This window comes from Scardinius erythrophthalmus, assembly GCF_964197995.2.
Source record: "Scardinius erythrophthalmus genome assembly, chromosome: 12".
In the NCBI taxonomy this organism is placed as follows: domain Eukaryota; kingdom Metazoa; phylum Chordata; class Actinopteri; order Cypriniformes; family Leuciscidae; genus Scardinius; species Scardinius erythrophthalmus.
Genome location: NC_138232.1, coordinates 11,487,742 through 11,515,485, shown reverse-complemented (window position 1 = coordinate 11,515,485; position 27,744 = coordinate 11,487,742). Strand labels below are relative to the sequence as shown.

Below are 27,744 nucleotides of genomic sequence, written 5' to 3'. Positions count from 1 at the left end.
TTATGAATGAAGGTCAGTATCCCTGATGCTGCCCCCCCTCCCAATTTAACATTTTAAACATTCATTATAGCCAATCAACATTACAGTGTAATTGAAAGCTATACATTTTTAACATTTATTAGGCTTAAAAAAATAAAACAACTTTTAATTTAAGTGAACTTCAAACAATCCTCACATAAGCCCATAATAAATGTCATATTTACCTGTACCCTTCCTGTCTAACAGGTAGGAATATTAAGTTAATCAACAGTCTGCACTGCATAAATTATAAATTAAAAAAAGACTAATCCTTATTAAGGCCCCTATTTTAACGATCTAAGCGCATGGTCTAACGTGCGTGTCTGAATCCACTTTTGCTAGTTTAACGCATGGTCTATGGGGTTGTCCCTATTCTCTTAATGAGTAATGGGTGTGTTTTGGGATTTACGTGCGTTAAACCAATCAGAGTCTCATCTCCCATTCCCTTTAAATGCCAGTTGCGCTCGCGCCATGGCAGATCTGCTATTTACATGATTTGATAGTGGAAAGCATAGATATCATATAAAGGCTAGATGTCTTAAGGCGGAGTCACTTCCGGCATCACCGGCGGCCATCTTAGGACAGGGCTCTGTGAATTAAGGTGAGCAGCACGCACACAAATCCTCTTATCTCGCTGAAATCTGGACGGATTTACAAACGGTTTGGTTTCTTACAAACGTTATTAACGTGGCTATAATTCTGAATGCTTAAACATTTTGAACATAATTATTCATATGTATGCAGTATAATAGCTACATCTCTGACGTTTATAACAAACCAAACCGTTTGAAAATCGGTAGAAAATTGAGCAAGTTATGGTTATTTAAAAAGTACATGCACCATGTTATGAGTGAGCGAGCACCCTGTCGTAAGATGGCCGCCGTGTGCGGATGTCGAGCTCCATTGGCCAGCAGCGCGGACGAGACATCTAGCCTTTATATGATATCTATGGTGGAAAGACCTGCTCATGCGCGAGGTAAAAGTGCGCAAGCAGACCATGGGCCCTATCTTGCACCCAGCGCAATTGACTTTGTACACCGACGCATGTATCATTCCTATTTCGCACCCGCGCAAAGCACGCTTTTCCCTTCACAGAAGCACGTCGCTAAAATAGGGAATGAACTTGTGCTCCCTGGGCGGTTCAGCACAAAAAAGGAGGCGTGTTCCGGCGCAAACGTTCCTTCATGCTATTTTGCAGGTTTAGAAAACAATTGCGAAACTAACCAGGAAAAAATAGTTTAAAGGTATAGCGGAGGATTTTCTTTTTCCGGGTGGGTAGTGTAAACTATTGGTCCACCTAAGTGTCAATCATTCTGGTGATATGTTTACGTAAGGCCGTCGTACGTGCTCGTCCCTGGCTCGTCCCTTAGTTTTCGCTTTCTGCGCATGCGCACTTTCAGGTGTTTATGTTTGGTGAGCTAGAGCTAAGCCATTCATTGAAGCTCGCCGTTTCACCGGGTCCTTTGAAAATGTCTGAGGGTCGCAAGAGAAAAAGTTTGTACGAACTGTATGAGAAGAAGAGAAAGGCCTCAGAAGAGAGAAACAAGATCAGAGTGTTTTTGGGAGATTGTTTCACACGATGGCGTGCGCTGATAACACATGTTGGGCTTCCCACTGATGCCTCAGTCGCGAAGTTTCTACTCGACAGGTAAAGTTTGGCATGCTATTTGGAGAAAAAGTGCAAATCTTCTTTTGGAAAGTAATCTTGTATGAGCGATGCCGACAGCAATTTGTAAACAGAGCGTGCACGAGGAGAACCTCGCACACGTTAATAGGCGTTCCCTCTCGGGAGCAGGTAGAGTGTTGTGCGCATGTGCATTTTTTCAAAAAGTGGAGAGGGCGGTTCTTATCTAAAATTCGGAAAGATCCTCCGCTATACCTTTAAAGTGAGTGGCGCGTTGCGCATGTTATTCATATGCTATTTTTAGGGCGCATGCTTGGCCATAATCAATGTAGTGTGTGCACAACGCGCATACACTTTGATTCTCTCATCTACACAGAAGCAGCAGTTTCCATTTTTGCAAATCATACATTATTACGATAGATAGTAATTATTACGACAAATTATCATACGCCTTTTTAACTGAAGTTAATTTGGGTGGGTTTCTCCATCCCCAATGGAGAGCGTTGCTCTCCTTGGCTGTGAACCGCTCCTGGCGTGCGCCTGGCAAATCCGCCGTTATAATAGGAATCCACTTTAGAACAAGCGCGTCTGCTTAAAGGGAATGTGAGATGACGTTCTGATTGATTTATTATGTCATGAGGTTACTTAACAAAACTGACATTTTGGCATAATTGTGCGTATTATTGTTCGTTCAAGCGTGAAAGAGAACTATATTCTGGAACTAACACTGTCTGTGCGCATGATACTGGCGCGCGTCTTTCTGTGTCGTGTGTGTGTCACATAGACAGGTCATTCACAGGCAGCGTGATCTCTTTTGTCTTGAATGGTTTGAAAGCATTTACATGAATAAGAGCATGGTCATATAATGTAACGCTACCCAAAGGATGACAAAAATTTATGGATGCTGCATTAATTGCGCTAAATATTTTAACGTGTTAAACTGGACAAAAATTAACCACATGTATTAACGAGTTAACATTGACAGCCTTGGTTGTTTTTGTGTTTTTTTATAAATATGTGCACAATGCATCTGAAGTCCTCACATGTGTTTTATGCTTTTAACTATAACAATCAGTTAATTAATTAATTAATTCAACTATTTCAATTTGTCTATACTGTAGTCAGGAGTGAAAGAGACAGAAACCGTATAACCTGTTCGTTCCTCCACGGTGGTCTCAGGTCCAATCTGGTTTTGGAAGTTTGGTTGCACAGTGAAACGGTATAGACGGCCCAGTTGTAGACCCATCACACGGTACGAGGTGGCTGTTCCGGGCAGCGTTTCAGACTGACTCGTTCCTGTCTCTAAAGAGAGAGAGAGTATTTAATACACTAAATGCAACTCTAATTGTGTTTTTGATCCTTAAACCACACACTATCAATTCCTGAACTTTTGGAAGACTCACCCTCTCCCTCTATCCAGCGTAAAATATAGCCTGTAGCTCCAGTTACTGGTGACCAGCCTAAAAGGACTGAATTCTCAGTAATGTCTGTCACACTCAAACCAGTCACGGGTGGCAGGACATCTATAAAAAAAAAAAACCCACAGAAATAATGAATGAAAGAGGCTGTAAAAAGACAGAGAGATAAAATATGAGATAGACTGTGTCATGTGTACCAGTGGTTGCTCTGATAGAGGTAGCTTCAGTCTCTTCATTGTTCAGCACAGCAGACAATCTTACAGTGTAGCTTAGACCAGGACGCAGTCCATCAAGGGTGTAAAAAGTTGCATCACCACTAATCTGGCGACTTGATTCAGGCTCACCTAGTCATAAAAGAAACATTACATAAACTTAGTTGTGTCTGGTATTTATATGTGGTTACATGTGTGCCTTTATAACTACCTTGTGAAGACCTCCAATAGATTTGATATGAGCTGGCTCCTCTCACTGGTCTCCAGGTTATACGGAGCCCCCCTGGGGTCGAATCCAAAACACGCAAACCCTCTATTCTTGTCACCTTCTGTCCCCCTAGACAACAAACAGTAAATTCAAAGGACACTTTCATAAGGAAACATCTCTATTAAACCTGATCTGATCTTTAGCCAAGCCACAATAAAAGACAATCAAAAGAAAAGTGTTCACTTATTTATTTTGTTCACTTTGTGAATATATTTATTCTGCAGATTAGAAAAGTATGTGAATACGGTTATGAACTTCTCCAAAAACATACTTAAGTATATATGACTCGAAAAGCAGGGAAACAAACGAACAGCACTCACCCGTGGTGATTCTGACAGAGACGGGTGGGCCCTCTCTGTTCCGGACTAGAGCCAAAACCTTAACCTCGTACTGTGCCCCTTCATCCAACTGCCTCAGATCCACTGATGTCACGTTACCACCAACCAGCTGACTCTGCTCCTCTTCACCTATAATCACACTCACAATTTAATTTTTCTATCATGGTCTATAGTCTACATATTTTATGAGCTTTAACCCCTGGAGGTCACAAACCAACACCAAAACCTTTTTGCATTTTGATTTAAAAAAAAAATTTGTATTAGCAAAAGTATCTCATTTAATATCACTGCAGTCTAGGAGAAAATTGTGATACTAAAGATGACATGGGTGATTTTTCTTTCCTATAGGAATTGACTATGTGAGTGTACTTTAAAATCACTGCAAGATCTCACCATCTGTCCTTTTTTTTTTTTTTTACATTTTTATTTAGAACCACAGCATTACATACAATACAGTATGGCATTGGGTTTTAACATGTTAGTCTATCATGTTCCCACAAAATTGACAATTCTTCAAACTTAATTATATCGTACACATTATACAGAGAATGAAAACAAATACAGCTAGTACAGGGGGAGGAAGGGGAGAGAGGCAGAGATGAACACAGGGTGAATATGATAGTATAACTCATGATCACTGAAGTATTAAAGGCATTACAGGAGCCCACCTCTTTAAGTAAACAGTTTTCTGAAGTTGTAATGCAAACGTGATTTGTTCTGTTTCGTACAACTGCCATACTTTTTTGAATCCAAGCGTTGTATGATGGAGGGTCAGGTTTTAACCATATGCATGTAATACACTTCATGGCTGCATTGACTAAAATTTGTAGTAAATATATTTTAGCTCTACCCTCAAGGCCCTCTGGACGCACACCTAGAAGGGCTATCATGGGGTCTTCTGGGATTTCATAATGGAAGATTTCTTTAAGGGTATTAAATATATCTTTCCAGTAATTTCTTAATTTTAGACATGACCACAAAATATGGGTGTGGGTACCAACATGCTGACCACAATTTCTCCAGCACTTGTTCGAAAAAATCGAGTTATTATCTTCCATTTGAATTCCCTCCAGACATTGGACACACAAGATGTACCTCTCCACAAGCTTCCTCCCAAGATTCAAGAGGAACTGTTTCATTAATTTCCTCCCATTTTTCCTTGATCTGTAATGTGTTATTTGAATTCTTAGACAAAAATATCCTTTAGAAAATAAATTGTTGACCGCATGTCCAATTTGTATTTCTTTAAAATAACCTTCTATTGGGGAGGAATGTTTTAATAATTTCTAGTTCCTTATGCTTTGTGAGGAAATGTCTCAGTTGTAAATATAAAAAAAATTCAGACCTTGGGAGTGTAAATTTATTTCTTATTTGTTCAACTGATTTACGTGTGTCATTATGAAATTATTCAAGTCCATATTTTGTGACCACTTTTTGAAACCCACGTCTGTATGAGATGGTGCAAAGTCATTAAGATAGCCAATGCTTGCTGCAGATGAGATTTATTTAGACAAACCAAATGATCTTTGTATAGTTCTCCAAATTTTTAAAGTAACTTTGGTCCATTCACCCATGGAGGTATTTTTTTTATAATACACTGGAAAAGGGTACTATTTTAAGGGGCCTGGAACAGAGGCTCTTTTCAATATTGATCCACCGGGTTTGTGTGTGACTTCAATTGAGATGCCCAAAAGTATTGGACCAAAAAAAATATTTGTTTTAGGTGACTGTATTATTTTAAACCTTATTCTTGGCCATTTTCCTTGCCAAACAAATTTAAAAATTATTTTATTCAGCAAATCAAAGATAGATTTTGGCACTTCTATAGGTAACATCTGAAACAAATAGAGTAATCTCGGCAGGACATTCATACGAATAGATTCAACACGGCCAATCAGAGAGAGCTGTCCAACGATTTAAATCTTCACTAATATTTTTAATCACTTTTTTACAGTTTGTGTCGTATAACTGGTCCAAAGAGGAGGGAATAAAGATGCCCAAGTATTTAAACCCATTCTTGGGCCATTTGAACCTGCTTTTAATTTGGCTTTGTTTTGAAATTTGACCATTAACATCTATGGCCTCAGTTTTATCCATATTCACTTTAAATCCAGAGTAGTACCCATACTTGAGAATTAGCTTTTTTAAATATGGAATTGTTGTCTCAGGTTCTGTTAGGAAAAGTAGGACATCATCGGCGTGTAACGACAACTTATGTTCCTCTCCTCCAATTATAATTCCCTCAATTGCACTGTCGTCCCGAATGAGTTGAGCAAGAGGTTTGATGCTGATAGCAAACAGCAACAATGGATATCCTTGTCTGCATCCACGTTCTAGAGTAAAGCGTCCAGATCTACAACTGTTAACTCTCACTGAGGCGATTGGATTTATGTAGAGTGTTTGAACCCACTTTATGAAATTGGGGAGTTTGGATCAGATACTGCCAAGATATCCGATCAAATGCCTTATGAGCAAGTGATAAGAATACTGCCTTTGCACCTGTAGATTTTGTATAGCTCATAATATTTAACGCTCCATCTCCATAATATCTCTCTGGGATAAAATCCGGTTTGGTCCGGATGTATAATTTGACTAATTCATTTATATACCCTTTTTGCAAGAATTTTACGTAAATCACTATTTAACAATGAAATAGGCCAATATGATTGACATTCAGCAGGATCTTTGCCCTCTTTGTGAATTACAACAATGGCTGCATCCCTCCACGAGGGCGCCACTGTACCATATTGCAGCGCATAATGATGTGCTCTTAATAAGAGCGGAGAAACTAGTTCTTTAAAGTTTTTATAGAATTCATTTATATATCTGTGGGGTCCTGGGCTTTTATTATTCTTCAACGTAGAGATTGTCTCAATTATTTCACTTTCTTTAATAGGTTCATCCAGATCCTTTGCCATTGACTCTTAACTCATTCAATTTTATATTATTTAGGAACGGTGCCACAATATCATCATCAGAGCAAGTATCAGAATTTTTGTAGAGTGATTTGTAGAAATCTGACCATCTGTCCTCTTCCAGAGTATTCTGTATGATGTCGCATTTTGAACTCCAACCCAGCTGACTCGAACAACCTCCCCTTGGGCCTCCAGCACCTGCAAATTGGTGACGCGACCCACTATGGCCTGATCTGAAAAATAGAATAGGCACAGTTAAAAATTAGACTGATATTAAACCTTTCTTATTGCTGAAAGTTCAGAAATTGTCTTTTCTTCCCTATTGTGACATATATATTAGTGTAATGGCTTCTCAAACAAAAATAAATGTAGGGCGGGACTTGATTTTGTCCATCGGAAATTGATTCGATTGTAGGATTGTTGTCATTTGCTAACTGCTGCCATTTCGTGAAAGGATGCTGAAGGGGAGAGATTATTGTCCAGCCCTCATGACAGTGCACATTATCAGAGAAGAGATGTCGTTGTGAGGGGAAGGGGAGGATAATGTTTTTGATTAAAGATGACAAGGGCACATGATTTTTTTTATGATATGCATGGATAAATCATTTATAACACACTCTGCAATACTCCACAAAAAATAAGAATTGCCCATTTTAATTTTATGGTTACTAAAAGCATTTAAAAATTTCACATGTATGGTTAATTGAATATTTCTGAAAACAAAAAGACACGTATAATCATGTGAACATGTCTAGAATGCTTGCTTATGGTTGTGTCTTACTGAATTAACATATGTGGAGTTTTACCTGTCCTTGCAGTCACAGTGGCAGCAGGCCCTTCCCGTGAGTTAAAAAGGGCTGAGACTAATACTTGGTAGGCTGCAGCTTCCTGGAGTCTATCAATGGCAAAGGAAGCCACATCAGCGCGCACATTCTCAGAGTCTTCCACTCCTACAATATAAAAAGCAAAAGAAAATAATTCCACTTTCATCTTAGCATCAATTTAGGGCACTCAATTGAATGCTGTCCGTACCATCACTACGCCGCCAGGTGATTTTATAGCCTGTTGCTCTATTCACAGGAGTCCAGGTTATTAGTATCCTTGTGGATGTTGCTTCAACGACTCGTAGCCCTGTGACTATTCCAGTAGAACCACTGGTTCTAGTAGACACAGAGACCACTTCTCCAGTCTGCCCATCAATCACTGGAGCAACACCCACAACAACAGAATCATCTGGCTGCAGCCCGTCTATAGTGTAGGTAGTGATATCGCTACCTAACACACGGAATTCTTCTGCAGCTGTGACAGAGAGAGAGAGCAGCTAACTGATTAAATCCAACATAAATGATATATCAATTAAAAAAGGAAACCTTAGTGTTTGCAAAAAACAGATCCTACTATTGCTTTGTCTCCAGGTAACCCGGTAGCCTGTCGCCCCAGAAACACCAGTCCATGCAATCCTGACTCGTCGACTGTTGCTGCCAACTACCCGTAAGTTGGTCACCCTCAGTGGTGGTTCTTGAAAATATAGTTACCACAGGTTATTTTCAGACCAAATGATTGCACATTAATAATGCATCCACAGTGTCTTCAGTAGTATCTACTGTAGTATCATAGCCCAGATTTATGAACCTGATATATGTACACTGATAATCATCAAACTCTTTTGAGAGTCATCAGAGTAAAAACAACTCTGATGCATGCTCAAACCTGTTTGAATGTACACTGTTGCTGGTTCCCCTTCATTGGATCCGACTAGTGCCGTCACACTGACAGCGTAGCGCACACCGTTAATGAGGTCCCGTAGGCCAAAAGTGGTCTGATTCCCAGGAACTCTTCTGTTCACCTCTGTATTTGCTGTAAAATATGGGTAAATCGATTGAAACAGGCAGTGTAGTGGCAGATCTAATGAATGGAAACCTCATGAATGATATACTGTATTACAAAGTAACATTTTAATGCTATACTGACATACTGTATTTGTATAAAAAGGGAATAATATTCTCACATTCCGTATTACGTATGTTGATGTTGTACTGCGTTGCCCCAGAGACTCCTGTCCATCCTATTTGTATAATGTTTCCAAGTGAATCCACCACCCTCAGGTTCGTGACACGACCTACTGACTGCTCTACTAAAGACAACCCACGAGTCAACATATTACATGAAAGGCATGGAAGGCACAAACAAATTATTTAGTCACATCCTGGAAAAATAAGCACCAGACTGTTTTATAAACTTTAAATAAAATTTTAAACAAAGAACCGTTACAATGTAAAACGAAGAATAAATATTTAACTAGTCTGTACTATTTATAGATCATCTGGTTCATTTTCAAACCATGCTGAGTAACATGATCATCAGGTTGACACAAACTTGTTTCATGCAGCCTGAATGCTACTTTGAGATGACAAAAAAGGTCAATTGTCATTTTTTTTAAATATCGTGATAATGTTAAATGAAAACTAATGAAAAGAAAAATCTGTAGAAAATTAGAAAAATATTTTTCACTAGTGGTCTCACACTCACCACTGTGTCTATGTTTAACTGCAATAGTGAACTTTAAACAATATCATATTGGTTTCCATCAAATGATTTTTCTGACCTGTTGATTTGGTTGAAAAGAATGTAGCTTCCTCTCGCCCATCATAGAGTGTAAATAGAGTAATGACGTACTCGGTGCTCGGCTGCAGATTTCTGAGCTCATAGTTGGTGGTGCTTTGTTGGAAATCTTGCTTCTGAACTCTGCCTCCTGTGGTCAGCAGGATTACAAAAAGATAAAAAAATGTATTAAAGTTTGTTGCTGTAGTCACTTTTAGTTACTCATTTGTAATGTTCAAATGGTATTTTTCAGTTTATTATTTATGTAAAATTATGTTTTGTATGCAGATTGTTCATATCAGATACAACTGCATTGCAAACGACCCCTTAACTGTTTATAAAATATTATTTCCCTACAACACTGCCATATATAGTATAGATTTCAAGGCGTATCTTTCTATGTAATACAGTTCAATCATGTGTTGTGTAACACAATTGCATTGGCTGAGAGAAAATACATTTAAAGTAAATTATAATAAAATCCCACATCCCACAATGCATATGGCTATTTTTTTACAGTAATTTGTTACGACAGAAAATTATCTAAATACAGTGTTGTATTGAAAAATATACTGTTAAATTTAGTCAAATCCTGGGGGGTTTTAGTGTGTTTGTGTGTTTTACTAAAGAGTTTCTTACTCTCTCCGGCTTTCCATTCCAGTCGGTAGCCTCTGGCGGCCTGTATGAGGTTCCAGCTTAATCTGATGCTGGTGGGTCCTGTTGTCGTAGCTCTCAGGACCTGTTGCTCGGAGCGCTCTAAAAGCCAAATGCATTAAACATCTTTTAGCTTTATCTCCCCTCCTGACCCATAAAATATTAAAACAATGGCTTCCATCTTTCTGAAGTTTATGTCCTGTAATATTTATAGACAGTTCGTCCCTTCTTTCTCTTTGCCTCTCGCTATAACATGTACATGCATATACAAACACCCTCACGCGTTCAATTGCTGTAGTCTGTGAGTCATAAGAAAAAAAAAACAGTTCTTATGTTCTGATCTAGCAGACAGTGAGTCAATAGCAAGATTAAAAGCAACCACTTCACTGTCTGTGTATGATAACTGTGCACAAGATGGAAAAAGAGCCACACATCTGGTTTCCTTTTATGCTGCCTTAAATTTTCCCTCTGCGCTATTCTTAACTCAAGACCATTTGTACACAATGTCTACTAAGTACACAACTGTACAAATTAATGCTCTACTACACATTAGCTGGACATCTGAAAGAGAAGAACAACACATGCATTTATTTCATCTAGTTGTTTATTTTAGAATTATTGCCTGAGAAATTACCTTTTGCAGGAATTATTTCCAAACCAGTGCATCCTTTTCAAAAATGTTATCCACCACTCCAATGTACCATTAAATGTTGATGTGTCCGCATGTGTGTTTGTGTACCTATTTTAAAATGTTGACGTGTCCGCATGTGTGTTTGTGTACCTATTTTAAAATGTTGATGTGTCCACATGTGTGTTTGTGTACCTATTTTAAAATGTTGATGTGTCCACATGTGTGTTTGTGTACCTATTTTAAAACGTGCAGTGGCTGCAGGTCCTTCAGCTTCTCCGTTGTACAGGGCGATGACTGTAACGATGTACTCTGTGTCTGGTGTCAGATTCCCCAGAGTGTGAGATTCACTATCACCTCTCAGCTCTACAGTCTCCACATCACTTCCTGAAGAAAAAAAACACAGCCAAAAAGACTCTTAGCAGAAAACAGGAATCTGAAAAAAGTAAATGAGCTTCTAACGGATTATGAAATCATATCTACAACACTCATAGACATCCTCACTGGATGATGCATTACTTTATCACATTGCGGAAAACATTTTATTAAAAATAGCCTCTTCAAAAATCAGCTGAGATTTGGGTGTTGACCTGTGAAAGGGCCCCAAACAACTCTATATCCTCTGGCCCCTGTCACGCCTGTCCAGCGGACTCGAACACTGTTACTTGAGATGGTCTCAACGGAGAGCTGCTGCACTCCCTCTAAACGCACTGCAAACACAGGCATATACACAGAAAGAGCTTTATATATTAGCATGTACACTTCAGAGATGCAGGAGAAGACAACATATTGTGTGGCTGACTCAGACTGTCATGTACCGTACACTTCCATTCAAATGTTTGGAGTCTCTTATGCTTGCCAAGGTTACATTTATTTGATCAATAACACAGTAAAAACAGTTAATGCATACAGTATGCTGATTTGGTGCTCCTTTTTTTTATTATCACATTGAAAAAGCTTAATATTTTTCATAGCTGCCAACTTTTGAGTTTTGCTTGGAGAGAGATTAATAATATATAATATTGACTCATTTGGATAAATATTAGGTAGGCTACACAAGATAGGCATTCATTTTTCTCAAGAAAAAAACAACTCACCTAATGCTGTAAACATACAGAGAGCCCTATCAGCTGGCAGTATTATTTAAGGTAAAAAATAACACAAATTAAATATAATGCGTTTTTTTATTATACATTTTTTTTATTTTTTTTTATTTATATAAAAATATAATAAATATGCAATATAGTACACATATTTAGCAAAATACTCTCTATAGCTTTTTTTCTAGCCAACTAACGTGCTATAGCCTATATTATTATGGTCATTAAATGGCTTTCCTGAGGTAAATGTTATGTGACATAATTGTTCTCCAGCTGTTTTATTGACCCCTTTGTTTGATTGATTGGTCGATATTATGTATGAGGAATATACATTTCGGTAAGTTGTACTGTACCTTTCAACAGTGTTCATTTGTGTTTTAATGTTATTTACTATCAGCTAGAGATGATCGGATTACGTGCCGCTAGGGATCTGTCGCGTCACATTTACAAGCGCCAAAACGGTATTTATTGTCTGAATTTCGTAATGAAAGTGACAGAATCTGAGAGCTGCGATTTTTTTTATATCATAAGTAACCTGCTCTGTCTAGTCTGTCGGTCTCCGTGTCCTCTTTGCTTCGCGATTTTTCTGTGCGTGAGAAAATGGATGTGTGTCGTGAGAGCGTGTGAAAAGTGTCAATTGCGTGTGTCTCACGGGGAATGCGTGAGAGTTGGCAGCTATGATTTTTTATGGAAACCTTTTTTCAGGATTCTTTGAAGAATAGTCAGTTCATAAGAACTGCTATTTATTTGAAATATAAATCTTTTATAACATAATAAATGTCTTTACTGTCACAATACTTTCATTAAATTGATCAATTTAATGCGTCTTTGCTGAAAAAAAGTATTGATTTCTTTAATAAAAAAAAACTGACCCTTAACTTCTGAACAGTAACGTATGAGGACTCACATGTACGGGCAGTCAGGGTAGCTGGTGAGGCACTGTTGCGGGGAATTAGAGTGTACAAGTTGATCACGTATTCTGTGTCTGACTTAAGACCAAGCAAAGTCAGAGAAGTAGACTCCGCTCCAACAGTTTGTTCCTTCAGCTGTGCATCACTCTGGCCTGTTAACCAATCAATCAGGACAAACAAATTATAAATTACCACGTGCACAAGAAAACTGCATCTCTTTATCTGCATACCTCACAGTTAGTTCTTTGTTCATGGTTATCCTCATTTTTATAGCTTTTCATAAGCCACAAATGCATTTTTCTCATATTTCACTCATTTTGTTGGGTCTCAAGACTGATAATACCTCTTTAGGCGGGACTTAACATGGAACAGTTTTGAAGTTTGGTACAGTGGTAGCAGCTCATAGCAACCCATACCAGCCGGCCAACAAAACGCAGCATATCTTCAATACATGAGTCAGTTAATGACACAGTATAAGCTTAAATCACAGTTTCAGTCTATTCATTTACAAGCAACATTGGGCTGAGACAGGCAGGTTGAAACATCTTCCTCTAGCTTCAAAAACTAACCTGATTAAACATAGGGCCACACCTAATCTGACAAGATCTGTTCTCTGCCAGCTCACACCTGGATACCAACCAGGTAAAGCAAACTGGCACTCCTGCAATTGATAAAAATGCCTTTGGGAAACAAAAACACACTCTTCCACTTCCCAATCTTCTTTTTATCAAACTGCTAAAATCATTAGCTAGTGGTGCTTGCCACTGAGATAATCACTATTACTATTGCTCACACTTAGAAATATGGGTTTGTTTAAACTCCTCTCCCTAATTATTACATTTGGTGTGTAATCTGCACTATTTGTGCAACAAACAAGAATATTTAATCATCATATACATACATATATCTGCTATTACTTCTATTAATGATCAGATGTACGACTTTCAGCTTAGCAACCACATAGCAACTCACATAAAAACACTGTCGCGACGATTTTTTTCCACATGCAAGCACCACTTGCATCTTCTTTAGACAATAACAATGGCAATAAACTAGCAATACAACTAGTTTATATTACAGTGCTGCTTGTCCCAGTTATCCTTTTCATCTCTATCTCTTTCTATATTTATCCTTTACAATCTCTTCCACTGACTCACACTACAATATTCACTATTCAAAGAGTAAAATAATTATTGAGAAATGTAATAAAATTGTGGATTAGTATGCATGTAGTTTTGTATCTCTCTCACCTGTAGGTCCATAAGTGATTCTGTAACCCTGTACTTGGTCAGCTGGAGCGTCCCAGCCCAAAGCCAGAGTAAAAAACCCGGCCTGGACCAGTCGCAGAGTAGTCACACCCAGGAGAGGCTCTAGAGGGCGGTTTGGGGTAAGAGAGAATGAGAGCTGTTTTCGGAGTTAAGCTGAATTAAATATTTATTTTTCTATTAAGGGCATTTCTCACTTGTTCGGGCCTTGGCAGACACTGACTCTCCCAAGCTGTTTGGGTACTGAGCAATAACGGTGATCAGGTAGTCTGTGCCTGAACGCAGCTCTCGTGAAATGTAGCTCTGCTGGTTGCTTGGTATTGTTTCCTGCAGGTCAAAAGATAAAGGCTGAAGTTTACTGGAGACCATTATGCTATACTTTGTGTAAACCAGTGTTGTTAACTAAAACAAAAAATAACATTATTAAAATATTCATAAAATGACAAACTGAAATAAGAATACATTAAAACTACATAGAAATATATATATAAAATAAAATAAAATAAAAACTACTTAAAAAGACAAAAACACATAACAAAATTATTAAAACTTAAAAACTAGAAACATAATAAGCATAAAGTTAGTGTCATAGTTTGCACAAAAAAAGCAACAGTCATTTAGGATGAACATTCTTCTCACCTGTCGGAGCTCTGCTGTGATTGGCTGACCCAAGCTAGATAAGGGCCTGTACTGAACCACATAGCCACTAACAGGCCCTCCTGCAGATCTCCATCGAAATCTCAGTGAATTGGTGGTCTCATCTGAAATCTGCAAGTCTGATGGACCTCTGTAGGCCTCTGATGGGGAAACAATAATACAAATCAATGATTTTCAATTAGTAGGATCAATTAAAGCATTTTACAAGTGTCAATGTTCTAAATGAAAAATTTAACAAAACTACAAATATAATCATATTCTTGGATTTAATTGCAGTGTGTCTACTTCACATCAGGCTTTTACCATCACTTAAGTAAGAGCCTCCACTTGTTGTACACACGCGTCGAGACACTAGGGGAAGCAAAGAGCTCAAAGCTTTGAAGTTCCCAATCTGAGAGGTGAAGTCACTTTGAGGAGGAGAGGCAATGAGATTCAGCTCAGTTGGATCTGCACTCTTTATACCTGAGAAATGCAGACAGAGAGAGGGAGAGAGAGAAACAACCATAATATCAATACAAAACCAAATGTATGTTTAATTTGCACACACTGAATCCGCAGCCCACAGATGCATTTAAGTTTACAGAAAAAAACATTTCCTTAAAATATACAGTGGTGGCTAAATACTAAATAATATATACAGTATTCGCACAGTTCTTACCCACTGCAAATATTTTGACTCCTAGGCTACGTAGTTTTTGTGAAGGTTCCTGCACATTGTCCTGAGATTTACCATCAGTAATAAGAATAGTGATCTGAAAAAATGAAAGACAATTTCATGAGTCAATAATATAAAACTATTATGCATAATTATAAGTTATAAATGTGTGGTCAACCAATACGTTTTTCTCATGATACCATTAGGATACCAAAATGGGACTTATTTTACATAGAATCTTAAAAATTTAACAATCAATACTGTTCAAAAGTTTGGGGTCAGTTAGATTTTACTGTTTTTTAAATTAGCCTTTTATGTTCACCCAGGCTGCATTATTTGATTAAAAATACAGTAAAAACAGTAATATTGTGAAATACAGAAATATTTGTAACATTATAAAAAAGTATTTCTTCTTTTTTAAAACAATTTAGTGACCCCAAATTGTGGAACGTGCACATAGTGTACAAATGCTACATAAGACACTGTGTTTCATAATTCAAAGCCAAACAAAGTAATTTACACATTTATGGACCATGTCAAAATACTACAGATGTGGCAAGTCAAACAATGTATCATAATAGCCAGCTCACCTTGGGTACATCTCTGATAGAGGCAGGGTTAAAGAAGTTGTCTGCGATGTATTTGAGACCAGCCCCAGTGCGCGTATTCCCACCTTTATAGTTAATATTCTCCATGGCAGTTATGAGCTCAGCTCCATTCAGGTATGCTGTAAATGTAAACTCCACCCTGATTGGCATAAAACACACAAGTATAATCAACAAAAGTCCCAACAATCTTACAAACACATACATAAACCTTTAATGTATATAACAAATATAAAATGTGCAGCCATCACAACACTGTTCACAATAACATGCTCTATTAACTCAATTGACTTGGTGCATTTAACTGCTGACTACTGTTTGAATGAAAGAGAAAATCCAGATCCATTGTATCATATTATATTACATGATTTATATCTTTTTTCCTGCAAAGTAGTTGCATCTGCAAAAAAATGATGAGCAGGGTGCACAAGATTCACCAAAAGAAAATTAAGGAATCATCACAATGGTTACTTCAAACAACTATTTACAACACAACAACATCAAGATTCTACATACTACTCTGCTGATTTTTAATACTAACAGTTTTCACATTGCAATATTGAGCAAAATGGTTCAGATTCAATTTAGATTCTGAATTTATTCAACTTGGACAAGTTTGGCAAATTAAATAATATGAACTTACCTTGTTCAGTTTGTTAGAGTCATAAAAATGAATCCACTTGTATTGCCATAACACACAGTATGTACTATTTGCATACAATAAGAGGTAAGGATGTAAAAATAATGTAAATAGTCCCTTAAAGGCAGTTTAATTGGCAGCCATTTTCTATGTAGGAAATCTAGTACTTATCCTATTTACTTGAATGGTGAAAGACCACCTTCTAAACCGTTTGTTAAAATTGCACTTCAATAACATATTTCAAATAAATAAATAAAATGAATAAGTAAAAATAAAATACAATAAAAATGATTTACAAAAACCTTTATAATGTCTGTGGTAAACATGACTTAAGTACACAAACACAGTTTCACAGACCTGGCAGTATCGCTGTACTGTACGACTCCAAAACGTATGCCATTGGGTCCTACTGCTCTGGCAAAGGGTTGGACAATCCCTGCCATGAAATTCTTGACCAACACAAAATTGGCCCTGCCAATACTGGATGATCCATCCACCAGGAACACAATGTCTGCTGCAACAACATCATTGCACTGGCCTGCCAACAGAGAAAAACAACCACATTAATATACACAACTGTATTTCTCTTTTCACAGTAAAAGAGTTAGACAAATATTTATAATAGAAGTCTGGATATGTGGGTTTTCATTAATACAAATACATGTTTTCATCAGTGCAGCCAAAATTAGACTGTTGTGACCAAAAATGCTAAAGCACAGTCACTAACAGGAATAAAAATGCGTTCAGAAGAAAATATACAGTGCTAATATACTGTTCTACATTTGCTTCTTTGCCTACAATTATTTTGTATATATAGGTCTATATATAACATACTGTACATACCTACCGTACATAGGCTAATGTATATTTTCTATTATATCTAAGATGCACAGAGGGTTTGACAAAACATTTCAATGTGTACCATTGTGTATGTGACAAATGCAACTGCGAACTTGAACTTCAGTATTTCCATAAACATTCACATCTGTGGCCTATTCAATTCATGTATTTAGTGAAGGATTAGAGAAGGATCAGGGTGAGAAGACACACGGGAAATGACCATCAGCACCCAGTCTGCAAAGCCAATTCAAGAAAACAAAGCATCTGGGCCCATTAATTCAGCAGCGTGTGCAGTGTCTCTCCTTTACACAGTTCAGCATACTTCCAGTCATACTCAGTTATCAGTTATATGACTGTGTGTGACTCAACGGCTGCTTGAATGAATGCCCCTTAAGGTAACAAACTAATTAACCTGCTGTGTTTGATTTGAGTCACTGCACTCTGCACATGAATAGGGCATGATAAGAAATGTACTATGTGTGTGCAGCATTTAAAATTAGATGCACAATACTGGGACCCAATTGGTTATCGACAGATTTTAGTGATGTTTTTTTTTTTATCTGTATTGATTAATATTATATATATATATATATATATATATATATATATATATATATATATATATATATATATATATATATATATATATATATATATATATATATATCAGGCAATATTTTGGGGTCTTTCTTCGTGCAGGTAACTTTGTATGTCGATCTATGTATATTAATGCATAAAAATGCATAAAAGATGTATTATTGTGTATGTATGTTAATGTATTATTTGAAAACACCTAACTAATAATTAGTGCTGGGCAACGATTAATCGCATCCAAAATAAAAGTTTGTGTTTACATAATATACTGTATGTGTGTGTACTGTCAGTGTATAATTATTTTGTATATATAAATACACACATATGCATGTATATATTTAATTTCTGAAGGATCATACGACACCAAAGACTGGAGTACTTGATGATGAAAATTCAGCTTTGCATCACAAAAATAAATTACATTTTAAAATATACTAAAAAAGAGAACCATTATTTTAAATTGTAATAATATTTCATAATATTACTGTTTTTTGTTTGTTTTGTTTTTAACTGCAGGCTTGATGAGCATAAGAGACTTCTTTCAAAAACATTAAAAATAGTAATGTTTCCAAACTTTTGACTGGTACTGTATATACTGTATATATATGTATACATGATTTATATTATATTATATATATATATATACAGTATATAGATAGATAAATAAAAAAAAAATCTTAAATATATACATGCATGTGTGTGTATATGTACAAAATAATTATACACAGTACACACACATATTATGTAAACACAAACTTTTATTTTAGATGCGATTAATCGTTGCCTAGCTACTATTATACTACTTATTATACTACTAATAATATATTGTTACTTTGAATGCTATTTTGTTTTTTATTCAAACATACTTTTACTGTATATCAGTATTTAATATATATTTACAAATATAATAATAAAATAATATTTATGAAATTAAATTTAGAATCACTTTAGCTTTATGATTTTGTGACTTTCTTACATGACTCAAATTTCTTTTCAAATGTCTTCATTTTCATTGCAAAGGAAAAATTCTGCAAATTGATATTACTGCATTAAACATGCTACATGAGTACTGTACATGCTACAGATAAATTAATTGTGGTCCGCTATACACATTCATTTGAATGACACTTCCTGAAAAAGTACATTAATCTTTACCTTGAGCTGTAGAACGCGATGGGAGAGACAGCAACACAGCAAGCAGCACAGTCCATTGCAGCAAACACCCCATTTTCAAATCCTACACATAATGACACACACAAAAAGAGAAATGTGGGGGGAAAAGGTCATCTATATGCCCACAACTGATTATTCAGTAAGCAATCTGCCCTGTTTTCAGCTTCAGCAGCAGTCACATAATGTTCCTCCTTCAGGTGAAATGAATGCCCAGACACCATGCACATCTGGCAGAGGCTCAAAGACAAGAAACTGAGAAGCAAGGTGGGGCTTGCACCATCACCACCACACAAATAAAGAGCAGACACTCAGAGGAAGATGAGCTTGTGCAAGTTTTTAAAGCAGCTCCATAATGGGCAATGAAGAATCATTTTTTTCAAAAGAGAACATTTGTTTATTAGAACATTCCAAATGCTATTAGAGTTACAGACTTCTGTTGCTTAAAATAATAAGCTATTGTCTGATTCAGATCCATGACAGAGTTATGTGGGATCATTCTCAACGGAAGTGGTCAAAACATGAATGTTTGTTGCGTGTGCTTAGTGTCGCTATTTGTGCCTTCAAAGACGCCTTTTTTTTTAAATGCATTTCAGCAGACGGGTCTGTTTTTGATTTATAAAGAGGAAATCGTGGTTCACATTTGGAGTCACGCTGGTTTGCTCTCAACAGTGACTGCTCTGGAAAATGGCCTGCCTAAAAACAAAGTTAAAAACTTGCAGACAAACAGAGATGCACATAAAACACACACATGGACATTATTAAATCTTAAAAGATCTAAGACAGACAAGCATAACTGAATATGTATTGGTTTATTTTTCCAGTGTCTCTTACTGTCTGGGGGAAACAGGAATTATTTTACCTGTTTTGTCTTCATCGTGATGATGATGACTTTCAGTTCAGATTAAACTTAGTCTCATTGTCAAATCTAAAAAAAGCCACTACATGTATATTTTAAACCACTTTCAAAATACCCAGACGCATCTCAAAAACCTTAATGCATCACAAAACGCATGCCTATCCGGAACACACGCAAATACACAGACGAACAGACTAAACACCCATCTAAACAATCAAACCGCCCACATACACAAGACATTTTGTGTTTTTTCTATTTTCAGCTGAGTGAACTTGTCCAGTGACATGATCTTTTTTTATTGTGCCATTAACTAAATTCTATGATGTGGCCCCTTTAAAGAGTAAAGGAATAAATTCCTTATGGCAATAAAAACATAAACAGCAGCATATACAGTATATGGTAAACTACACAAATATACAGAATGGGTTCACATTACTGATTATTGTAAATATTATTAATATAAACATACACATATGCACATGAATCAAAATTAAAATCACTTTTTTTTTCGATTTCTGATTTTAAGTGGAATACAGTTGTAGTTGTTCTCTCCATCTCCCATTCAACTCTTTCCCTTTCAGTCAATCCGTCTCTGTTTCTCTCAGTGTTGTTTGCATTAATTAAAAGGATACCATCATCATTATGTGGTTTATGAAATGGTAATTATAGCATTTATAAGTATCCTGATTCCTGTCTGAACCATATTTGAGTTTGAACTGCCAGATTGTCTCCTTCAGCCTCTCCCTTCCTTCATCTACACATTGATCATTGCAACCTGGGGTCAAGAGAACATTGCTATGGAGCAATGCCATCATTCAATTGAATGCAATACTTGCAGAATATGATATGTAACAGCGTTTGATTTTTTTTTTTGTATGTGAACCCAGTTCACATATAGATCTAAGTCCTGACATTTTCAAACAATAAAAAAGGCTATTTAATGTGTGGCTTAACATAAAAGACTGAGGATTTACAGAGACATTCCTGAGCTCTATAAAGTGAATGCTAGGAGAAGAATCCACTACATGCATGCCACTCTACAATAGCTGCTACACTACAAATACCAAGTATACATCAATTAAAATGTTCATTTTGATTGTCATCTCATCCTGTCTCACTTGCAATCAAACAAGGAATATTATGTTTCTGACTGATGATTCTTACTCTATCCAACAGTTTATAATAGTAGTAATTTATTCCCCATCCTTTTCCAAAGATTGCAGTCAAATAATAATTTACGTTAAGCTTTCTAAAGCCTCCTTATTGAAAACGGTAAACCTGAGGTATAGTAAGTATAGTAACAGACATATCCTCATAGGGGGTAGCTTCTTCAAAAAGGTTTACTCACCCTCATGTCATTTTAAACATGAATTAATTTCTTTCTTCTGTAGAACATTACTGCACAGCACCACCTAGCATCCAACTGGCGGCATTACCGGTGTAATAAATTTGAACACAGATACCAGACCACCGCTGAAAAGTACGACATAGCAAGTCTACGACAAAATGATAATTTTTCTGTGAACTATACCCCTGTTTCAGAATAACATACATGTGACCAACAACTAATGGTATAGAGCTGATTTTTCATATCTGAATAGTAGATGCTGTTTTGACACATCACAAGTATAATGGAAAGTTTAATCAATCTAAAATACAGATTTCATTGTATTTTCAGAAAATTATGAACAAAATGTCACATAAAACGATTTTATACATGGTATCCATTTTGACATTGTCATGTTGGTGAATTTTGCACACAATTTGTTAATTTTTAATGAGTGATTTATTGTGTGTAATTCTAATTTCTCCCTCCAAAAAACAATGCGTCATGAGTTTATGACATGAGTTTATAACAATGCGTTATGAGTCATGAAAGTGTTCATGTTTCAAACAGACTTTTAGAACAATGAAAAACTCATGGCCAGGAGATGATGTCCTAAAAGGGACAGGAATTAATTTAGAAACATTCCTTGCCCTGACAATGTCACTAGAGTTTATCCTCAATATATTAAAGTATGAGAGGTCACTTTTTTTAGAACACAAAAGAAAAAATGGATGTCAAAGCTTTTTTGCTGGTCACACTGCCAACTATTTCATTACAGTCTGTCTCCCACACAGCAGTACCAGAAACAAAAACAGAGAGGGCAGAGTACTTGGAAAAGGATAGATATCATAGGGAAATAAAAACAAACACATCTTCTAGTTGAGTGGATTCCAAAAGAAATAGAGAAAGACAAGAAGCAAGCATCAACCAAAATACAGACAAAATTTAGTGAGTGAGTAATTGAGTAATTCAGCACAAAAAATATTCCCAAATTAGCCAAAATAAAAAACGATCATGTATGGGGAGGTGCATGCATTGTCATTTATTAATTATTTTCATTAATTTATGCATGTTTTTTCAGCCGCCAATAAATAAATGTATAAACTTCATTCAACTCATTTCACCATATTTAAATATATACAATTATCCCCTATCATCAATGCAGACAAATTTGAAAAAAGTTCACAGATTCTGTGTGTGCAAAGAGTTGAAAACAAATAAACAACATCCCAGGAGAAACACAGGACAAACTGACCCCCTTATAATATCTAGACATACACAAGGCATTTCTATTCACATGCTTCACTATGTATGTGTTACAGTCTAATCAGGAGAGAAGCTATGGAGACTGACGCACAGATGTTATTGGTTATATGTGCCCCAAATGTTGTTCACACACATGCGACAAAACGTGCTGACAAAAAAGTTTTCTACTGTTTACTGAAGAAGTGTATTGACATCAAAAGAACTGAGAAAGTGAATGGCAAACACAGGGACTAAAACCCTAGAACACTTTAAGGTGCCGATTTATAATTGTTCTTGATATGATTATTTTTGGCTCAGTCTTAAGAAAATCTTTAGCGAAGGACTACTGAGCATTTCAGCTGTTCTCAGTAATGACATGCATTCTCTTTTATACAGGACAAAAGCCCACACACTAACATTCACAGACTGTCACTATAATCACTCAACAATTTTGTGACTTTTCAGACCCCTAGTGACTTTTTTCAAAAAAGCGATTAGCGATTGCTGATTAACATGTAGTCAGACACTATGTCATGCTCGTTCCATTGTCTGACAGAAAATATGTAAATGGGAACAGCTTTTATAAGACATTCAGCTATATTAAAATTACAGTATTTGAGCACAGATTAGGAGAGCAAAAAGATGTAAACTGCCGACAGTTAATGCATTACGTCATCTTGTGAAATTTAGCGACTTTCTGAGTAGGCTTTTGCTACTTTCCATTGAAAATAGTTGGCAACACTTGAGCAGCCCCTCGGCCATGCAAGCATGCTCAGCAGGTGTCCACAGTAACCTAGACACCCCAGCCCTGCCTACTGAGTGTGAGATATCCAAAGTGACGAATCACACAAGTTCAACTGAGGTCATGCCCCGCCCCTCTCCCTGAACAGACAATTTGGAAATGTTGTGATGCTGATGTGGAGATCTCTCTTTTTCAATTTCATCGAAACATCAGCTCATCATTTTCTAATTTCCCCACAGCAGTTCTCCATATAAACGGCAACACGTGCACATGTGGTCTAGTCATGAACCATATTTGTGCTGTGATTTATTTGATCTTCTTTCTGATCTGTGCTCTCTACTGCCATTTTTAGTTCCTTATGTCCTGTATGATTTAACTAACATAAAAAATGTGAATTAGCCTACATTATAATGTTGTAACACAGGAGCCAAGGACACCTCAAGCAGTATCATACAAATAAAATATCTAATTATGCAGTGATGATGTGTTTTAACACATCTAATGAGAACTATATGAATAAATCTGAGGCATTTGAAGCACATCTGTTCAGTCAAATAATAAGAATCGAGCTATTCCGTTGTGACCAGAAGCTTGTGTCGTGCCAGTAATCAGTCATGTTCATTAGACCGGCATTATTGTGCATGATAGTCCTTACAATTTTTTAGCTTTAAGCTGTGCTCTAAATTGTAAAACAAGGTTGACATTCCACAGCTCTCATAAATCATTAGCCTATTGCTTCAAACTCAAGAGTCACCACTCTATCATGACGCTTCTCTCTTCCCAAGCCTAAAGCGCTTTATCACTGACCCTATGAACTCTCTCTGTCACTGACACACAGCACACTATAAAGGATCTCAAAGTTTTGAATTGCTGACCCCAAAGAGTTCTATCACTGATTTGACTGCAGAATCACTGACCCATAGTTTTCAACCTTTTGGACTCCAACCTTTTTGTCCTCAACAATAATCATAGGCCCCATGACTTTTTCAGTGTTTTATTTACTAAATAAAGATTAAGGAAAATATATATATTTTTTATTTTTACTCAAATTTGTTCCTGATCAAAGATTTTTAGAGCTTGGCATAAATAGAAAAGTGTATTGTCATTATAAAAATTTTCATGGAGATTTAAGATTGTATTATGTAGGCTACTTATTAAACATGCTTATTTTAATGATTGTTTTGTCTTATTTTAAATTAGCCTATTTAAAGTAATTTTGATGCCCTTTTTTGTTAATAAAAAGAACAACAGCTTCGGCATAACACCAGACCCAGATAGCACACCTCTATTTGATGTGATGTCAGAGATCTTGAAAAGAGATTTTCTCCCCAGATAGCACACGTCGTATTTTTAAGAGTGTTTGCTCATCTGCAATACGTCTATAGGACGTTTCCTGTCAGATGTCAAATAGACGTTTAGAAGATCTTCTAAATGTCTATTAGACATCTGACAGGAAACGTCCTATAGTATTGCAGATGTGCAAACACTCTTAAAAATACGTCTTCCAGATGTAAACATCACATCAAATAGACCTGTGCTATCTGGGGAGAAAATATCTTTTCAAGATCTCTTTTATGGTTTAGGACAATGGTGGAAAACGGAGGTTTGAAAGTTGAGAATTGCTGCCCTAGAGCGTCTATCACTGACCTAACCTTAAAGTGTGCAGTATAAATGACAGGTCGAAATAACTTTTCCTGAAGCATCCAATGGAGGTCAAAAGATTGAGGATTACTGCCCTGGAGTAGAGCGTCTATCACTGACCTTTTAGTGCGCTGTATAACTGACAGCGCGACATAACTTGTCCAGAAGCATCCAGTCTCTGACAGCGCTCTATAACTGATCCTAAATCAGCTCCCTTATACATCGTTATATTGCTGACTACTACTAGAGCGTTCCATCACTGACCCCAGAGCGCTCTATCACTTCTAATGGAGAGCTCCATTAATTCAAAGGAAACATTCGTAGAGCCTACTTACCGCTCAAAACTGGTCAACGACGTTGTCCTAGTCACACATGATTTGACAAATTCCCTTCAATGAGTATTTGAACGAAGAATGACTCGAAAAGAGTTTAGTTTTATCAACCTGCTCCTGTGTGATAAGTGAGCATCTGCCAAACTCCCAGTGGACTTGCCCTCCTCAAAACGGTAAAGGCTGCAAAAATCCTCTCATTGACTACGAGCAGAGAAATAAAGTCATATTTCCTTGGTTGTGCGTTTTTCTCTGCTGCGGTGAAAGCACTGTAGTCCAGACTTGTTCAGATGCCTGAAGCTAACTAAATCCATCCCTACATTCACTCTTTTCACAGGATCGTCTTTCAGAACTCTGCGCGAGCTGCCCGCCTTCTCACATTACAGCCAATCAAATCATGTGCCAGCGGTGCTCGTGCGTTCTACTCTCTTGCCTGTACCTGCACAGGTAAATTGTTCATAATTAAATGTTTTTTTTTTTTTCAGGTGCCGTAACATCACAACGTCTGATAAAAATAGAATAAACGGGAGACAATTATTATTTTTGTCTTTATTTTTTACCATATTAAAAATCGTTCCAGTTATTTAACCACTCTTTAAAGACAAAATTGAGCAAATTCGACAATGTTTGCATGAATCATTCTAATTTTATGAAGCAGAGATTCGTGAACTGAGCAAAGTTTTAAATTAAGATAGCAGGTCCAGGGTAAAAGGTTTACAGGATCAAGCTGAGGCAATAGCAAAGAGATTGTCAAATCTAGGCGGGGAAAAAAACAGTGTTACATTTAGGCAAATCTCAATCTGTCATGTAACCACGTTGCTTATTGGTTAAAGGCCTATAGGTTTACAGTAAATATACTCTCTCCATCCATATCTCTTTCTTTTTTCCTGATCCTCTCTCTCTCTCTCTCTCACACACACACACACACACACACACACACACACACACACACACACACACACACACACACACACACACACACACACACACACACACACACACACACACACACACACACACTTGTGGCACACCCAAGCATCTGTCCACACTCATCTGGAATCCAAGCCTATAGGGCATCTGTCCTTTTTAAGGCATAATCTTGAGTTGCACTAGTTTTCCCTCTCTTTATGAACAATAATAATAAAAAAATTGGAGGTGTCATACTTTTTGGGTTTATTTTGGGATTTTTTTGCGCTAAACAAAAGCAAAGAAGTATATTGTCATCACAGATTTTCTCTAAGGGCAGGTTTAGACTTGCACTGGAAACAAAGGTGTGGACAATGGGTGACAATGTGGTGGTATTCAAAACAATTATGTACTTTAAATTAAGCAGTTGCTTATGTTACACCGTTTTGGGGCTTAAAAAAGGTTAGTAGCACAATGTTGTCTGATCTTGAATGAATAATATGCAAAACTGATTTATGATTGCTTTACAGTTTTTTCCAATTGCTAACACACTAAAATGACATGCACAGCACAATTATTTAAACTGACACACAGAGAGCAAAACCTCTTCTCAAGTCTAAACACATTTTCTGCTTTACACACATTTTGCAATTCAAAATGGCACTTTTTAAATGCACTGAACAAGGTTCTCTGCATAAGACACACCAATCTGACATAAAGTCACATGTTTGCCATTTCAAAACACTGCCATTCAAAATGACACTCCATGAGCTGATTGGCCGATACATGTGTGTGTGCCAAACACCTCAATGATTCATTGTTAACACTTCAATCTTTTTCAGTTTACTGTTTTTTGTGAGCATATTTTTGTTCAGTCCAATGTAAATATATCTGCTGTGCATATCTTGCACTGACTTGTTTGGTGAAAAATAAAAATAAATAAATGTTTCAACAGCATGTGTGTGTATATGCAAATATTTCTGTGCTACAATTTGAACTATTTTAGTATTATGGCAAAGCATACTAAAGATGAGAGTGCTTTTCATTATGTCCAACAGTAGTTGGTTAGACAAAAATCTGCTAATATGAAGGAAGTGTGTGCCATTTCGTGCAAAAGTTTGATTTTGATAATGCTTTGGTTGCAGTGCTTCATTTTGCAGGATATATGAGGTATTTTGCAGTTTGAGAGTGTGGTTTGAACTGTGTTAAGTATTTTCATAAAACCAGCCTAGTTTGCAAAATTGTGTGTTAGCAATTGGAAAAAACTGTAATAAATTGAATTACATCAAATTGCAATACAGAAATTACATCAAAGCATTAACATTGTATAACCAAAGCTTAATAATAATAATAATAATCGATTGTTATTATCAAGAAAAAAATATAAAAAAGAAAATAATAAATTAATAACAACAATAATGATAGTTATTATTAATAAATTTTTTTTTCATAAACTTCTGGAAAGCCTGGCAGATTCATGCACATTAGAGTTTAATGTATTCTCATTAAAAATGTATGCAATGAATATTAGCCAAGTCATGCATGGACTCTTTACTCTAAAAAACTGCTGGGTTGTTTCAGC

The 27,744-nt window shown here is 36.5% G+C and overlaps 1 protein-coding gene across 1 annotated transcript in view; it reads right to left on the bottom strand.

The window, feature by feature from the left end:
- Positions 1–25,562, bottom strand: part of col7a1 (collagen, type VII, alpha 1) — a 70,018-nt gene extending 44,456 nt beyond the window's left edge. The window contains exons 1-25 of the mRNA XM_081379845.1: positions 25,263–25,562; positions 19,099–19,180; positions 16,867–17,047; positions 15,855–16,011; positions 15,268–15,361; positions 14,913–15,071; positions 14,592–14,749; positions 14,150–14,279; positions 13,938–14,057; positions 12,684–12,839; positions 11,267–11,386; positions 10,914–11,063; positions 10,034–10,150; positions 9,399–9,545; positions 8,802–8,927; positions 8,504–8,650; positions 8,192–8,311; positions 7,826–8,092; positions 7,600–7,743; positions 6,901–7,026; positions 3,861–4,007; positions 3,484–3,609; positions 3,258–3,404; positions 3,046–3,165; positions 2,795–2,944 (exon numbers count right to left, since the gene is read on the bottom strand). Of these exons, the coding sequence (XP_081235971.1) occupies positions 2,795–2,944; positions 3,046–3,165; positions 3,258–3,404; positions 3,484–3,609; positions 3,861–4,007; positions 6,901–7,026; positions 7,600–7,743; positions 7,826–8,092; positions 8,192–8,311; positions 8,504–8,650; positions 8,802–8,927; positions 9,399–9,545; positions 10,034–10,150; positions 10,914–11,063; positions 11,267–11,386; positions 12,684–12,839; positions 13,938–14,057; positions 14,150–14,279; positions 14,592–14,749; positions 14,913–15,071; positions 15,268–15,361; positions 15,855–16,011; positions 16,867–17,047; positions 19,099–19,171 (3,382 nt within the window). The 5' untranslated portion in view covers positions 19,172–19,180; positions 25,263–25,562. The remainder of the gene's footprint in view (positions 1–2,794; positions 2,945–3,045; positions 3,166–3,257; positions 3,405–3,483; positions 3,610–3,860; positions 4,008–6,900; positions 7,027–7,599; positions 7,744–7,825; positions 8,093–8,191; positions 8,312–8,503; positions 8,651–8,801; positions 8,928–9,398; positions 9,546–10,033; positions 10,151–10,913; positions 11,064–11,266; positions 11,387–12,683; positions 12,840–13,937; positions 14,058–14,149; positions 14,280–14,591; positions 14,750–14,912; positions 15,072–15,267; positions 15,362–15,854; positions 16,012–16,866; positions 17,048–19,098; positions 19,181–25,262) is intronic.
- Positions 25,563–27,744: the final 2,182 nt, after the last annotated feature.